The sequence below is a fragment of the Pseudorca crassidens genome, chromosome 16, assembly GCF_039906515.1.
Source record: "Pseudorca crassidens isolate mPseCra1 chromosome 16, mPseCra1.hap1, whole genome shotgun sequence".
Lineage (NCBI taxonomy): Eukaryota > Metazoa > Chordata > Mammalia > Artiodactyla > Delphinidae > Pseudorca > Pseudorca crassidens.
In genome coordinates this window covers 37,615,357-37,631,554 of record NC_090311.1, presented here as the reverse complement: position 1 = coordinate 37,631,554, position 16,198 = coordinate 37,615,357, and the positions used below count along the sequence as shown (strand labels likewise).

At 37.5% G+C, this 16,198-nt stretch overlaps 1 protein-coding gene and 1 long non-coding RNA gene across 3 annotated transcripts in view; one reads left to right on the top strand and one right to left on the bottom strand.

Annotated features, from left to right (window-relative positions):
- LOC137209031 (uncharacterized) overlaps positions 1 to 16,198 on the top strand; it is a 283,085-nt gene that overhangs the window by 121,158 nt on the left and 145,729 nt on the right. The window lies entirely within an intron of this gene.
- Positions 6,708 to 16,198, bottom strand: part of RNLS (renalase, FAD dependent amine oxidase) — a 270,242-nt gene continuing 260,751 nt past the window's right edge. For both annotated transcript variants that reach the window (XM_067710102.1, XM_067710103.1), the window contains exon 7: positions 6,708 to 11,055. In XM_067710102.1, the coding sequence (XP_067566203.1) occupies positions 10,903 to 11,055 (153 nt within the window). In that variant the 3' untranslated portion in view covers positions 6,708 to 10,902. The remainder of the gene's footprint in view (positions 11,056 to 16,198) is intronic.

Here is a 16,198-nt window from a genome sequence, read left to right as displayed (position 1 = left end):
TATATTGATTACTTACCAGGCAGAGCATATTCGTGTGTGTGTGTGTGTGTGTGTGTGTGTGTATTTTTCCCATTTTTTTTGGCCATTTCTGTTAAATAGGATGTTAAGGGGTAAAGAAATAGACTGAATCTGTTTTTCTGCTGGAGAAAGGGGGCCTCATGCTTCTCTTGTAGGTTTGTGAATACCCTCCTACCCTCTTTTTTACATGTAATAAATATCAATTTATTCTTCTCTTTTTTAAAACTGTGGTAAAATATACACAACGTAAAATTTACCATTTTAAAGTGTACAGTTCGGTGGCATTAAGTAAGTTCACATTATTCTGCAAGCATCATCAGCGTCCATCTCCAGAATTTTCCCATCCTCCCTAACCGATACTCTGTACCTATTAGACACTAACTCCCCAGCCCCTGACAACTACCATACTACTTTCTGTCTCTATGAATTTGACTCTAGGAAACCTACATAAGTGGAATTGTGCATTTATCCTTCTGTGACTGGCTTATTTCAGTTAGCATGACGTCTTCAAGGTTCATCCATGTTGTAGCATGTGTCAGAATTTCCTTCCTTTTTTAAGGATACGTAATATTCCATTGTGTGTATATACTACATTTTGTTGATGCGTTCATCTGTTGATGGAAGCAACTTGGGTTGCTTCCACCTTCTGGCAATTGTGAGTAATGCTGCTATGAATATGAGTGTACAAATATCTATTCAAGTCCCCGCTTTCACTTCTTTTGGGTATATACCCAGAAGTAAGATTGCTGGATCATACGGTAATTCTCTTTAAATGTTTTGGGAGCCATCATGCCATTTCCCACAGTGGCTGTACCATTTTATATTCCCACCAGTAATACACAAAGGTTTCAATTTCTCCACATCCTCACCAACACTTGTTATTTTCTGGAGTTTTTTTTGTTTGTTTTTGTTTTTTTTAGTTTAGTTTGTTTGTGTGTTGTTTGATAATAGCCATCTAATGGCTTGGAAGTGGTGTCTCATTGTAGTTCTTTTCTCTTTAATCAAATAAAATATGACAGCCTGCCCTGATTTCCAGCAGCTAGATGGGAAATTCAATCTCAGTCATTTGGAGGGGGAGTCTCCCTACTTCCTAGAATCATACCAGTGCTTGGTGCCAGGAAATTAGAGGACTGTCAAGTAATATCAAGGTCACCAGAATTGCCTGTGATAGCTCCTTGTCTACACCCTTCATGGCTCTTTGCTTCCAGGGAACATGTGTAGACTTGAAATGCGTTGGGTTCTGGCGCCATAGTGGTCTTGCTACCTCCTTGGGGACCTGCTACCAAGCAGGCTCCCCAGTCTCTTACCGCATCCCAACCTGGATGTACCCATTTTAATTATGGGAAAATTTCATCAGTTGGCTTTAAGGTATTCTTCACAATATTTCTTTTTTATTAATTTTCAAATTATTAAAAACATACAGAGTAGAAAAAATATATAACGGATTCCCTTGAACTCACAATTTTAATACATTTTAACATTATGCCTTATAAAAACTCTTGCACAAGTGTACAAAGAGACATGCGCAGGACATTTATTATAACAGTGTTTGCAAGAGTAAAAAATTAAAGCAAGTTAATGTCCATCAATAGGAGATGGACAAATATATATATATATATATATATATATATATATATATAACAATTTCTTTATCCATTCATTCACTGATGGACACTTAGATTGTTTCCATATCTTGGATTGTAAATAATGCTGCAATGAACATGGGGCTGCATATATCTTTTCAGTTTAGTGCTTTTAATACTTTAAAAGCTATTTTAAATTTTTTTAATTCTTAAAAAATTTGAGCCAAAGTTTTAACATTTGTTAGTAAGTTTTCTCTATATTAGGGATATTAATACTTTTACTATGAGCCATTTACAAGTGTTTTTTTATAATTGGTCTGTAAACTTTTAGTTTTGTTTTCTGGGGGTTTTGAATATTTACCTAAATTTTCCTTTCTTTTTTAAAGAGAAAATGTATATTTGTTTATATTTGCCTCTTTAATCCATCTAGAAATTATTGTAATATATGGTATAAGAATAGTATCACATTTGATTTCTTTTTTCTTTCTTTCTTTCTTCTTTTTTAACCAAATAGTCAATTTTCCTTAAATCATTTGTTAAATAATTCTTCCTTTCTCATTAGTTTTGTAATGCTTCCTTTATCACACTAAGTGCTTTTATAGCCATTATTTCCATTGATTTGTGTCAATTCTAGAATCAATAGTGAATTGTTTTATTTATCTAATTTTACAATATGTCTTAATAGCTAAGTTCAATGCTTATGACCTGCTTGCTCATAAACTTATCAGTTACATTCACCTGTCAGTTTTTTCCAGACGAACTTTAGAATTATTTTTTCATATTAACAAAATCCCATTGTGATTATGTTTAATCTATAGATTAATTAGAGGAAAATGGAAAAATTCATAATATTCAGTATTCCCCTTCAGGGACATGGTATATATTTCTACCAAATCTATTCAAATTTTTAAAAATATCATTAAAAATTTTTACATGTTTGCTTGTATAAATTCTGTATATATCTTCCTGGAGATATTCCTTTGTATTCTATGTTGTTTGTTAATAAAAATATACAGAGATATATTTGCATCGATTATTATGGCATACAGAAAAATTATTGAGCTTTGAGTATTTATAATTCAGCCTCTCTAGTAGTGACTAGAAGTGTCTTATTAATTCTAAAAGTTAGTTCACCTGAGTTTTCTAGGAGTATAATCATATTGACAACAATTAGTAACCATTTTGCCTTTCTTTTCCAATGTTCACATCTCTTAAATATGTTCCATGCCTTAATGCATTCCCTAGGAATTTCAAAAACATCGATGCAAGGATCTTTGATGTCTTCCCAATTTAATGTAGATGATTCTAGTAATTTGTTCTTAATTGTGATGTTTGTTATAGTTTTAAAATAGTTTTTTTTTTTTTTTTTTTTTTTGCGGTACCCGGGCCTCTCACTGCTGTGGCCTCTCCCGTTGCGGAGCGCAGGCTCAGCGGCCATGGCTCACGGGCCCAGCCGCTCCGCGGCATGTGGGATCTTCCCGGACCGGGTCACGAACCCACGTCCCCTGCATCAGCAGGCAGACTCTCAACCTCTGCGCCACCAGGGAAGCCCTAAAATAGTTTTTATCCCTCTAAGATAGCATCCTCCTTTTATGAGTTTACCATAGGTTTTATCAGTAATATATGTTAATTTTATGACAATTTTTAGCATCTGTTGAAATAATTATAAGGTTTTCATTATTGCTACTATCAATATAGTTTATTACATGAACAGATATCCTGGTTATAGGCACATTCTTTTAGCTCTTTCCTCTAATATAGAGCTAATTTGTCAGAGTGCTGTTCACCCCAGATAATAAACTCTTCTCAATGAAGTGACACATGCCAGTTTTTGTTTTCTCCACAATGGCCTCTGTATCATTGACACTTTATTTTTTGACAATCTTTTGGTTTGCAGTAAATAGTTTAACTGTTTTCCAAAGGGTAAATAAACATGGTTTATTTGAATGGTTAAAATATACTGTGTGAGTTTGAAGTTGGTGACTTGTCTTGTAGAAGTGGGTCCTATGCTAGATCTAACTCTTGTCACCTTTAAATCAATTCTAATAAAAAGAATACCAAGAAAATAAAAATGTGAGCCAAGAAACCCTGAAAACATGTTGTTGGGAGGTGATAAACCAGAATGCAGAACATACTGCCACAGGAGCTATGCTGACTGTTTACACAGGGAAAAGCATCAATGTCCTCCCCTCCCCACTCTGGCACATGTGTGCATCACAAACACACCAACTACAGAGAGGGCCCACTTAAGTATTATATTTCTAGGATTCTTTCTCTTGGATTTTTTAGAATGTAGTGCTCATTTTCACTTAAGCTTTCCTTTTTTACATCATTTAACCATTCAACAAAAATTTATTCAGTGTCTACTATGTGACCTACTCTGTGCTAGGTTTTGGGGATATATTTTAGACAAGTTAGACATGATTCTTGTCTTTATGGAACTTACATATTAATAAGTAAGACTTGAAAGCTTTTTCATTTTCATTTTTTTGTCTCTTGTCAGACTTCATAAGCTGTTAGTTTTTCATTTCTTTTGCTACATCTTTTAATTATATAACACAGCTTCCTAATTGCTGATGGTCTGAATGTTCTTGGATTATTCATTCAATATGTGACAGGCACTGTTCTGGGTACTGAGGATTCCAAAGTGAAGGAAAAAAGACAAAAAACTCTGTCCCCATAGAGCTTACTACATTCTAAAGAAATCCTGATTCCAAGGCTTTGCAAGATTCATTCAACTTTAATATGCCATGTATACCAGAGGCACTTAAAAAAAAAGAAAAAAGAAGTGAACCAAGCATTCAGGAAAGACAGAAATGCAGAAGTTTTGATGCAAGAAAGGATTTCTAGTTAATAATGATTTAAATTGAAATTCAGTTAACCTCCCTTTCCAGGTAATTCAATTGTCTAGTTTTTAACAAATTTCAATATATATGACTCCAGCTTTTCATAAAAAACACAAAAGACTCATCAGGCTTCTTTAGTATGGTGCATTTCTTTGCTCAAATTTTTGGCTTCATAGGCAGAAATCTTTAAACAAGAGGCAAAATGATAAGTGAAGTACAGGTGTTTATTAGGCAGTTTCAAATGGTAGAGCAGCTCTCCCATATTCTCCTTGCCTCCAAAAAGGACTTCCCAAATAGTGGGAGGCAGCATAAAGTAGGGACTTTCTGAGATCACCTATTGACTGAATAGAGACCAAACAGGGAGAATGTAGGTACTGTTGTAATTATCTCCTCTACTGAGGATAAGGTTGGAACATTTTTCTTCTATGGGATAATTCTGTATCAGCAATGTTTTACTTTGGTACTTGATGCAATTAAAATAAGAAATGTTCATTAGTTGAATGCACTCATTCATTGGGTCAACAGATGTTTCCTGAGTACCTCCTATGTGCCCGGCCCCCTGCTTCTGTGGATGGCAAGTAGATATTGAACCAGTTAGTACAATACACGTGTGATTGGTATCACAAGAGTGGGGAGACTAGACTGGCGGAGGAAAACCAGGATCCTGTGCAGGGTATGTTAAGGAGCATTACAATAAACCATAAAGCATTTATTCATTCATTCACTCAAGGGTCAGTAAGAATTTCTGAGGAAAAATGACTCTAACTAAGGCCAAACTTACAGTCCCCACTGAGTTTATAATGAACTGGCTTCCTAGCGAGATTTAAAGCTACCTAGAGGTGCAGTGATGGTTATGAGAGGGAATGATTTTCCTAAGTCATCTTTCTCTAACAATAATAGTAATAATAACAGCTCACATTTGTTATTTTCTATGTGCAGAGCACAGTGCTAAGCACTTTACATAGTATATTCCATAACACTCAGGATAACCCCAGGGCAGGTAAAATTAGTATCCCCATTTTATAGATGAAGCTCCTGAGGCTCAGAGACATAAGAAACTGGTCCAAGATGACACAGCTAGAAAGTGGTAGGTTCGGGATGTCATAGAACTTACCAGGAGTTGGACTTTTTAAAATGAAGGCCAGGGACGGGAAACGAATCTGCATACTTAGCCAAACATGTCAAGAATGTGAACTAACTCACTCCCAGTTTTCACAGCGTTTCAGAGATTTAAGTAAATAATCTTCAGCAGAATCCAATCCAAGCGTGCAATTCTTTGCATTCAGCGCACACACTTGCCGAGGAGAAGACACCGTTCACTGCAGAGAATGCTTCTAGTTTACTTCATCCCTACTCCTGGTAATGACCTAGCCCTGGTTTCTTTTCAAGGACCACTTTAGAGCAAACCACCTTTTCCCCAAGCGTCTACTTACCAAAAAAGGAAAAAAGAAAGTGGCCCACAGCTGGGTTCCGGTAGCCCCTGCTGTTCTGTTTCATGAAGGTTTTGAAGAAACCTAGAGCTGTTACCGAGTTTCACCATCATTTAGTCAATGGACAAACTCTCCTTACCATCAACTCTCCTACTTGTCCTACGCAAATGCAGAGGAAACTGGCCTTCGCAGGGGCCTCAGAGGCACCAGGAGGATCTGCTTATACTTTCTTCCTCCCTTTTCTTCTTCCCCTTCATCATCACTACCATCATTGCTATCATTTATTAAGCACTTACTATGTGTCCAGTACTCTCTTAAGGTTTTATATATATTTAAGCCTCAGAACAATCTTATGAGGCAGCTACCACTAACTTATTTTTCAGTGATGAAGGAGGCTGTGAGGCTATTTAACTGCAAGGTCACACAATGAGGAGCAAAAGTCTGGATTAAAACACAGACCTATTTAACTCCAGGGGATGTGTTTTTAAGTGCCAAGCGGTACTGCTCCTCTTAAAGGATTTACAATAGGGCAGAGGATCACGGAAAAATGGATCGGATGTGTGGATCTAAGTTATGCCTATATTTACATAAAGCAATAGGATGGAGATTTAGATGTTATTAATCTGAGGTCCATAGACCTCCGGGTGTTTAAAAATAGATTTTGGAGGGTTTGTAACCCCCTAAAACAGGAGTCAGCAAATTTTTTCTTAAAAGACGAGATAGGAACTATTTTAGGCTTTGTAGGCTATACAGTCTCTGTTGCAAACACCCCTCGCTACTGTTGTAGTGCAAAAACAGCCACAGATGATACACAAACAAGTGGGCAAGGCTACGTTCCAATAAAACTTTATTTACAAAAACAGGCAGCTAGCCAGCAGGCTCTATGTGCATCGTTATTTTTGTTGCTGTTGTTAGGAGAAAATCTTGTAGCTTTCCATAGCTTCTCTAGTAGGTTCAAAATCCAAAATGGCTAAGAACTGGTCTAAATGGTCTCCAAGTTGCTCTAAATTTAGACATTCCAGGATTCTATGATTCTGCGTGCCTTTTCAGTTAACACACTCCTTAGAAATTCTTTTTCCTTAGCAGGTTCATTTGACGGATTCTGCTGTGAACTCTTAAGTGGACTATAATTACTGTCTGTTGAGAAGGAAACACAGGACACAGTACCATTTCAACCCTCCCTGGCTTACCTGGCTGAAACACAAGGACATTCCAGACTGGATTCTAGCAGCTCCGTCCTGAACTAGCTAGTCTGAGGTTTGCCAAGGCTTTTTCCTTTTCCCAGAGACTACATTCTGTGTTTCACTGAGCCTTCTCCACAGAAAGTACTCACTTATCCTGACCACTCTGATACCCAGTTTGGATTCCTAGAGTCAGCCAGGTCTGCCCAGCTATGGTGTGGAGGGGAGGGATGCTGTCGAAAGTGTTTTCTTGATGGAGCTTTGCTTCTGTCTGGAGACCCTCTCTCTTCCAAGGAAACATGGTTCTTTCTCTTAGGATTCCCAGTTTCATGAGATACAGCATCTTATTTACTATCTGCGATTCCACCAACGTGTACCTTTACCATGCCTCCCACTCTATGGGACTTGTCTTCCCCTAACTAGCATCTTTAGGTGGAGATGGCTAATTATATTCCATTGTGTCCACCACAGAGCCTGATACCATGATTTGCATATATATTTTAGGTTATTAGCACTGAGATCCCTGAAAGCTACAGATAGTTTTGAATTCTTGCATTACTTTTGAAAAATCAAAATAATGATTATCCTATCAACTTGAATAAAATGCAGCATTGGCTGCTTTAAATTTTAGAGAAAAGAGATTATATTAAAGCAAAAAATTACAAATGCTATGAGTCATAATGTGATCGCATTTATATTCCAGATTTCTGAGAAGGGACACAGGATAAGAAGTGGGAGGGAAAAATAAGAGGGGAGAAAGAAATGGTAGAAACTAATAGAGCAGAGAATGAAACAAAGGGAATAGAGAGACAAAGAGGAATACAGAAGGAAACGCTGAATGCAGAGGAAGCCTGTTTGTTAACCAACTACTGCTGGGTTGAAATTCAGTGTCATTAGGATACAGCCATTTTTCACAGCAAGTGCCCCCCAAGGAAGGAAATAAACCAGCAAATGAAAATGACAGGAATGTAAATCACTTAGCTAGTACTTACGGAGACTTTATTCTATATTAGATTCCTGTATACATCACATCAGGATTAGTGTTAGCTCTCTGAAATGAAACATCAATAAGAGGACCACATGGTGCTGACTGCACCTCCAACTAATATTTCAGTTCAGCTTTAATTATCATGTTCATCTGGCACCGGCATGGTGCCATGTAAATAGAAATGGGTCATGGGAGGCCTGGGTTCTTGTCCTGCATTTGATGATGTGACCTTGGTTGGCCAATCTCTGTGCCTCAGTTTCCTCATTTGTCAAATGTGAATAAGAATTCTCTGCTCTGTTTATTTCACAAGATGTTAGGAGGATGGAAATATATATACATATATATGTATAAAATGCCAGATAAATGTAAAATTGACCTTGTTCTTTTTACTTAACAAGGTAGTAAGTAGGCGGAGGGGTGGTGATGGTGGCATTTTGCACAGAAGACTTGGTGACTCAATGACGTGTCTTCGTTTCCCTCAGTAATATCTGGTCTGGGATTATTACTGCTTTCTCGATGTTTTTAGGCATACTTTTCCCCTTCAGAAATGCCAGAGGTGAAAAATACTATTTGACTGCTATAATTTGTCACCCTCGCTGCCTGAGCAAGATGTGTATAGACAGTTTAGTAATTAAGCTTTTCAACCCTGCATCATAAAGTTTTATTCCAGCAAAGTCTATATTTATCAGCTAACAAGTATTAAATCATCCCACTGCTCAAGCCGTCTCTCACTTGAATATGCTCCTTTCAAAACAGAGCAGATTTCCTTGGCTGGTTTAATAAAAGTTCTTGTTTGGCAGTACTGTGGTGCTGTGTGGTCCTGTGGAGCTGACATACATACACCTTGGTAACTCTGCCAAAAGGTGCTGACCCCTATTTCTCAGGGGACTTAGCTGCCTTTGCCCTGGGTCATTTAGGGCATCCTGGCCATCTGAGGCTTGATGGCTTCTAGCACAAGATATTCCCATATCCATTTCAGTTTCTAAAGAGGAAGAGGTAAATGAAAATAGAGAAACTTTTGAAACATTTTCTTTCCTTATTTGAGCATCAGGGAATTGGTCTGTTTCTATCAGAGATGGATCTAAATGTAAAATGAATTTTCAAAATGATTAAATTAGCAAAGTAACAAGGATCTACATACTAAGCAGGGTTGAGTGCATTCTCGTATTGCCATAGTCTTCTTTAAGCAGATGCACAATTATTAGGGAAACACACTTCGAATGAATAGATATTAAAACTCGTCAGTAATGGCTTAGAATAATTTCTGTATGTAACCCACTCCACGTTTATAAATCATTTTCTCTCTCTTCTTGGGAGTATATACACTCATCAGATGAATATAACATTGCTTTTAAATCTTCAGTATGCTTTCACTCAAATGGCTCCAGAATTATATTAGTTAAAAACAGAATAGTTACTTAATGTATTTGAATGTACTGTTTTACCACATTTTAAGGGTATAACCAGAATAAAGACAAATGTTAATCAAATATAGGCCAAAATGATGAAAGAAATCTCAATATTTTTATCATATCATACCAGAGATCACAGTAATTTCCCTTTTCCTTTCTATGCTTTCAAAAATAAGTGATGTTAACCACATGTAGGCATTTCAGTTTTCCATGAAGTGATTGCTGATAGGAGATGTATAATGACATTTCATAGAATCACAAAACCCACTCTAGTTACATAAACAAATTCTGCCTGTGCCTGTGTGTGTGTATGTATGATAGTGGGCACGTAAGTGTGAGATTTTAAATACTACCAAGCTAAGGAGTCTTTGGTTGAACTTTTCTCAGTTTGAGAGGCTGCAACAATTTCTTTCCTTTCCAAATGGCGAAATGGAACTCACCATTTCACTTTCCAAATTAGCAACAGGTAGCTTGTTTGGAAGGCTGGGGATCAATTTCTCTCCAGCCAGCAAGTCATGGGGTTGTCACTGAAGCATGTGGGTGATATGCTGAACCGCTAAGTTGGCAAATATTGAACTGTTTTAAGTGCATCTATTTTCTGGTTCAGTAAATTTTTTTGTATTAAATTCATTAAACTTGACAGAGTCTAAATGCCACAGCACATACTGCAGAGGACATAAAAGTAACAGCACTAGCCACAGGAGATAGCAGAAGGTAAAGATCAATATAATTTCTCTCAGTTTCTCTTTAATTTTTATCTTTCCTATTAAGACTGGATTTTTTTTTTCCTGAGGTTAAAAAGTACTGTGTGACTTGGAAAGTCAAGTTGAATCTGGTTATTTTCTGAAAATTTGAAGAGGCATTTCTTTGTCAGTCAAGTTGCCCTCCAAACTGCGTTCTTAGAGATGATGACATATGTGACCTACAATTCAGGATCATTTAATAACTTGGAAGAGAAATGAGAAACAAAAATTACACTCTGTTATCCACAGTTTGGAGGAATCTTGTAGTTTGGTAATTTGTAAAAATACTGAATCAAGGACATACTTGAAGATTTATAATGAGGCCTTGATAATGATTATTCTTCACTTGGGATTGAAATTTTCAAAAGAATAATAAAGGTTTCTGAACATGAACTGTTACTTTGATTTGACATAATTTGGGGGGAGAGTCATTTTTTTTTCTTAAGCACTACTTTGCCTCCAACAAGGAGTAGACATGGCAATTCAGAAAAGTGGAGAAAAGTATAAAGTACAAGGAATTTCATTCTAGCATGACTTGTAACTATTGAAATTATAAAATTGATTTTTACTCCATATGAAAAATAACAATCAGTAAAGAACACTTTTCCGGTAATTTCTCTCAACAAAATATAAAACAAAATAATCAATGACAGAAAATTGTGAAAACCCCAAAGTACATGTAAAAAATAAGAATACAGGTACTAAATATGATTCTTTAAAGCTTCCAGAACACATAAGGCAGAAGTGATGCAGCCATCAAAGCTGGACTGAGTAAATCCATCCCCTCCACACACAAGAAACGGTTTGAGATGAAGAGTCATTTGACCGGGAGAGTTGGCAGCAGCACTTGTAACCTGAAAATGTTAAAAAAAATAATTGAAATTGACATTCTGTGCTCTGTTGTGCTGTCACGTCAGTGTCCACCTGGGGAACGTTTCTCTACCTGGAGAAATCAAGGTGTTTCCCAACGAGCAATGGAACACTAAGCCAAGGCCCCTTGGCTAAGTTAAGGATTAAGTGCAAACAATATACACTCACAGTTTGACTAGCAAGGCTACATCACAATTTATAAAGTTCCAGATTAGTGCTAATTGTCATTCAGCTTGAAATTTTTCACCATGGGGAGGAAAAAAAAAGGGAGGACCTCCTCCTTCCTCTATGAATGAAAACATTTTCCTAAACCAATCAGTCACAAGGGCAAGGACTTCTTTTCCTTTATTCCCACTAATTAGAACACCATATCCTTTTATTGTCAATTAGGTACTGACTTTCAATCTTGGTAACGAAGATAGCCTGAAAACATAGAATATTTCCAACTAGTTCCATAAATTGCTCCTCTGTGCAAATGTAACCATATCTGGTCTCCCTGGAAGAGCTGAAGAATTGCATGGTTCTCGCCCAAGTGTTTACATTGAAATTTTTAAATGTTTACTTTTTCAGTTATTTGATAAGATAACCAGAAGTGTATTGAACTTCAAAATTAATAGGTCATGATCTGCTAAATTAGTTGAAAGTACAGTTAATCTTTTCATTAGGGAGAACAAAATTCATGAAATCATTCACCTATTATTGAGGACCTGCTATGTGCCAGACAAGGTAGATTCAAAAGAGATTTAAAGGGTCATATCCTTAAGGAGTTTCCAGTTCAGCATGACTGCTGGCATGTAAGTGTCTAAGGCCTAAGACAGAGTGAAAGGCGATGTGCTATAAGAACACATGGGAGGAGGCCAGCACACCTGACAGAGGACAGAGAAAGCTTCAAAGGGGCACGACTGGTCACTTCATGTGAGTTCTGATGGACACATAAAAGTTTGCCAGGGGAGGAAACAGGTATAGGGCTTTCCAAAGAGAAGGAGAAGCATGTGTAAACATCACAGTCTATGGGTACTGTTTAGGAATCTGTAGGGCAGGTCACAGTGTGTGTGTGTGTGTGTGTGTGTGTGTGTGTGTGTATGTGTGTGTGTGTGTGTGTGTGTTGGGGGAGAGGGCTGACAGGAGGAAGGGACATAACTGAGAGGCAAAATAAGAGGAATATTGTGTTTCAAATTTTAAAAACAAAATTTATAAATAAAGTCTATTAAGAATTTAGAATTTACTATATATGCACCAAAAGTAGGAGAATCAGCTGAAGTCTGGGACTTATTTTATTTTGTAGAACCAGGTTTATAATATTTGAAATGATGAAAAAGGTATAGAGGTTATTTCCTGGAAAAATTATTCTCTAAGTTGGAATGTATGTTGCTAACAAGCATTCACAGCAAGTGGAATGAGCTGGAGATGAATGTATTTATCTTGGACACTGGTGGTTTGGCTACTGAAGCACCAAAAACTCCCTAAAAAACCAAATTACACAAAGCTATTATAAAGGCGATCTCACTTGGGACTACTTTCCCGCACAACTTCAGGGGGCGCCGTTCACATAGACTACAACGTGGCAGTTCTGGTCTCCCTTATACAGTGTTTTCATGAAGAGTAATAGAATAAGGCCCATGAGGATTTGCTTGTTTAAAAATCACACCAAAAAATCAAGAAATGTATAAATGCTATTTGGATTATGGAGCTGATTTAGGTTTTTGATAGGCTGAGTTAGTATACGCTTTTATAATTTTTTAAAACCAGAAAAACTTTGCATAGATATTTTTATTTATATGCCATATTTTGCTTTAAAAAAAAGAAGTGGTACAATTATTTCCTTCTTGAATCACTTAAGATATGGACCTTTAAAGACCTGTATCAGATACAAATGTAAAATGTTAAAAGTATCCCCTCACTTTTCTGGAGGTCACTTGATAGCAATATCATCTATCATAGACATAGCAGATAATCTTTTAAGAAAATTAGGTCATAGTTTTAATTTATTATGTTGAATCATAATTTCTTCCCCCCCCAGCTTTACTGAAGTATAATTGACAAATAAAAATTGTATATATTTAAGATGTAAAACTTGATGTTGTATTATATGTATACATCGCAAAATAATCACCATAGTCAAGGTAATAGATAAGATCTGCTCTCTTAGCAAATTTCAAGTGTACAGTACAGTATAATTAACTATAGTCATGTTGCTGTACATTAGATTGCTGGGACTGATTCATCATATATAACTGAAACTTTGTACCCTTTGACCAACATCTCCTTATTTTCCCCTCCCACCAGTCCCTGGCGATCACCATTCTACTCTCCGCTTCTATGCATTTGACTATTTTAGATTCCACATGTAAGTGAGATCGTGCACTATTTGTCTTTCCATAGCCGATAGCCTTGAAATGGGTAGAAAAGACCTTTGAGTGGCTAAAATAGATAGCACACAGTACAGACACTGAAGCACAGACTTGGGTGTTCAATCGGAGCTTTTTAATCTCCTGCTTTAGATGGAATTTAAACAAGTTGGATGATTTGATTTGTCGGTGAAACACTAAGGGAGAAAGGAAACTGCTGGGCTCCTATATATTAGCGATTTTAGAACATGACAATTCGTAGTCTGAAAGCAAGGGATGCTGTAGAAACACTCGAAAACCAGACAGGGCTGGGAAAAAGCCTGGCAGTCTGGGGTCATTTAGTGGAGGGCAAATAACTTTCTGGCTCTTAATAGTCCCCAAGGGTACTAGCTATTAGTCTTCCTGCAATCATTAATGCTCGTGATGAAGGCCCCAATATTCCAGAATCAACTCTAATATGCATAAAGTATTAATTGTTGGCATTTCTCGAATGTTCACTGCATAGCAAATGCGTTACACGCACACCCCACTTAATTCACACAGCAACCTATGAGGTAGTTGCTATTATCCTCATTTTATAGCTGAGAAAGCTGAGACTCAGACTGTTACTTTCCTGAGGACAGAAAGCTCAGAGGTGAACAAACATTCAAACAAAGCAGAACTCCTGAACTCGCCCCTCCAACCCCTTCAGAAATGTTTCCATAAAGACTTAATTTAAGTAAAATAAAACAAAAATGTTTAATAGTCATCTGGAAAATTCACATAAATGGGATAAATCATTCATACATATTCATATACATATACCTATATGTGTGTCTATGTTTATACACACACATATATAAGTCTCCATTTGTAGTAAAGTTTTGATACATTCCGGCTGACATCCCTGTATGGATAAACCATGGTGTTAAACATTAGACAAGTATTAAGCAGGAGGCAGCTTAAGGAAAAAGGTTCTGCCTAGGGGTGAGGTGGTCATTTATCGGTGCTGTGTAATTTCATTTGATGAGTGGTAAGTGCCAGATGCCAGATCACACGGCTGGAAAACTGGGCCACTGATTAGCCAGTCTGCAGTCGGGATGAAATCAATCTCGCTGCATTTAGGTGGATTCGCCCATTTTACAATTACCCAGTGAGGAAAATATGAAAACATGAAGGGTGTGTTGGCAGCCTCCTTCACCCATGTGAAGTAGAGGGCCCTGCAGTGGAGCAGCACGTAATTGTCAAAGCCACAATCTCTCACAGTAATGCAGCCTTTGGCTATGCTTCCAGCCACAGTGAGGAACCACAGCTCAATGACTGTGTTTAAGAGAGATGTCAGGGCTGAAACAACCCCTTGGAAATCCAGGATGCTTGGGCTCACATGTGTGCCAGGGCGGGTAAGAAAGAACTCAGACTGCAGCAGCTGATACTGTGGGTCGCTAATATAATGGTTCTATATACTTAGGTGATGACTGGACTGGACATACAAATTCAAAGCAGAAAAAGCAGTTTTATAGCTAAGAGATTTAAACCCATGTGTGTCTTGTGACTCCTCTCCACCTGCAGAATAAACTGCAAACTCCTCAGCCCCCCACGGAAGGCCCTTCATAACCCAGTCTTACCTCCATCCAAGCCTGCCCTCTTGCTGCTTCTCTCACTTTTGCCATGTGTCCTATCTACATTCAAACTAAGGTTCTTCAAGCACATCCTCCTTTGTTGTGCTTCTGTGACTTTGAACAAGTCATTCTGCTTAGTGATGTTGTATTGTTCCCTGTCTTTCCTGCCAAGTAATTTGCTTATCCTTTAAGAACTAGCACAAATGTCACCTGCTCAGAGGTCTTCTTGCTCTGCCAGGCAGGGTAAGTGCCTTTTCAGCATGTTATTTATATCTATTATGTTACTTGCTATTTTGCACTGTAATTATGTCCATGCCTGTCTCCCTTCCTAGACTGCATGCTCTGAAAAGTGAGGACACTGTGGTGCACTAATCTTTGTACCCAAGGCTGAAAATGGTGCCTAGCCCACATGAAGTGTGCAATAAATGTTTATTGAGTTTAAAAAAAGACAGAATATCATACACATAGTTGATCAAATGGTGTTCATAGGGAACCAGCTACACAAGAAGTGTTGCTCAGTGGCTCCCCCAGAGCTGGCAGAAGCTCAAATGGAAGAGCTATTGTACTTAGAAGGCTCTCGGTAATGATAAATGTCTCTGCGAACTGCTGTGTGTGAACGTCTCCTATGTCATGTATTAAATTAAACTACATAAATTTGCTGATTCTGTAGGTCAGAAATGGTAAAATACTGTCAACTTTTGTATGATTTAACCTAATAGTTTCTTTTTATAATGATTATTAATTGTGAAAAGTCACACAAAAATAGTCCCTTGGGGGTAAGAATGAAATTAAAGATGAAAAGAAAGAGGGAGGCAGACAAGTAGGCTAAATGGGTATTTCCACAAAATTATAGTTGATGGTTAGCAAAAAAATTCAGTGACACACATGACAATGTACCTTCTTTCTTCCAAACCTATGTTGACAGCTAAAGCTTGTCCTTGGACTGTCAGAAGTCTACCCATAGAACAATCCCATTGATTTGGCCTCCACGGTGGCTCTATTTTAGGGTGACCCGTTCTAGTTGGCCGTCAGCCCATTTGTTTACTTTCTGAAATATGGCACTAGGTGATATTCAAGTGACCTAGGCAAGAATTAAGGTCTCATAAGCTTTAATCCTAGCTGTGCAGCTAACTTGAGAGAACTTAGACAACCTACGAACAATCAGGTGCTTGCTACAGCTT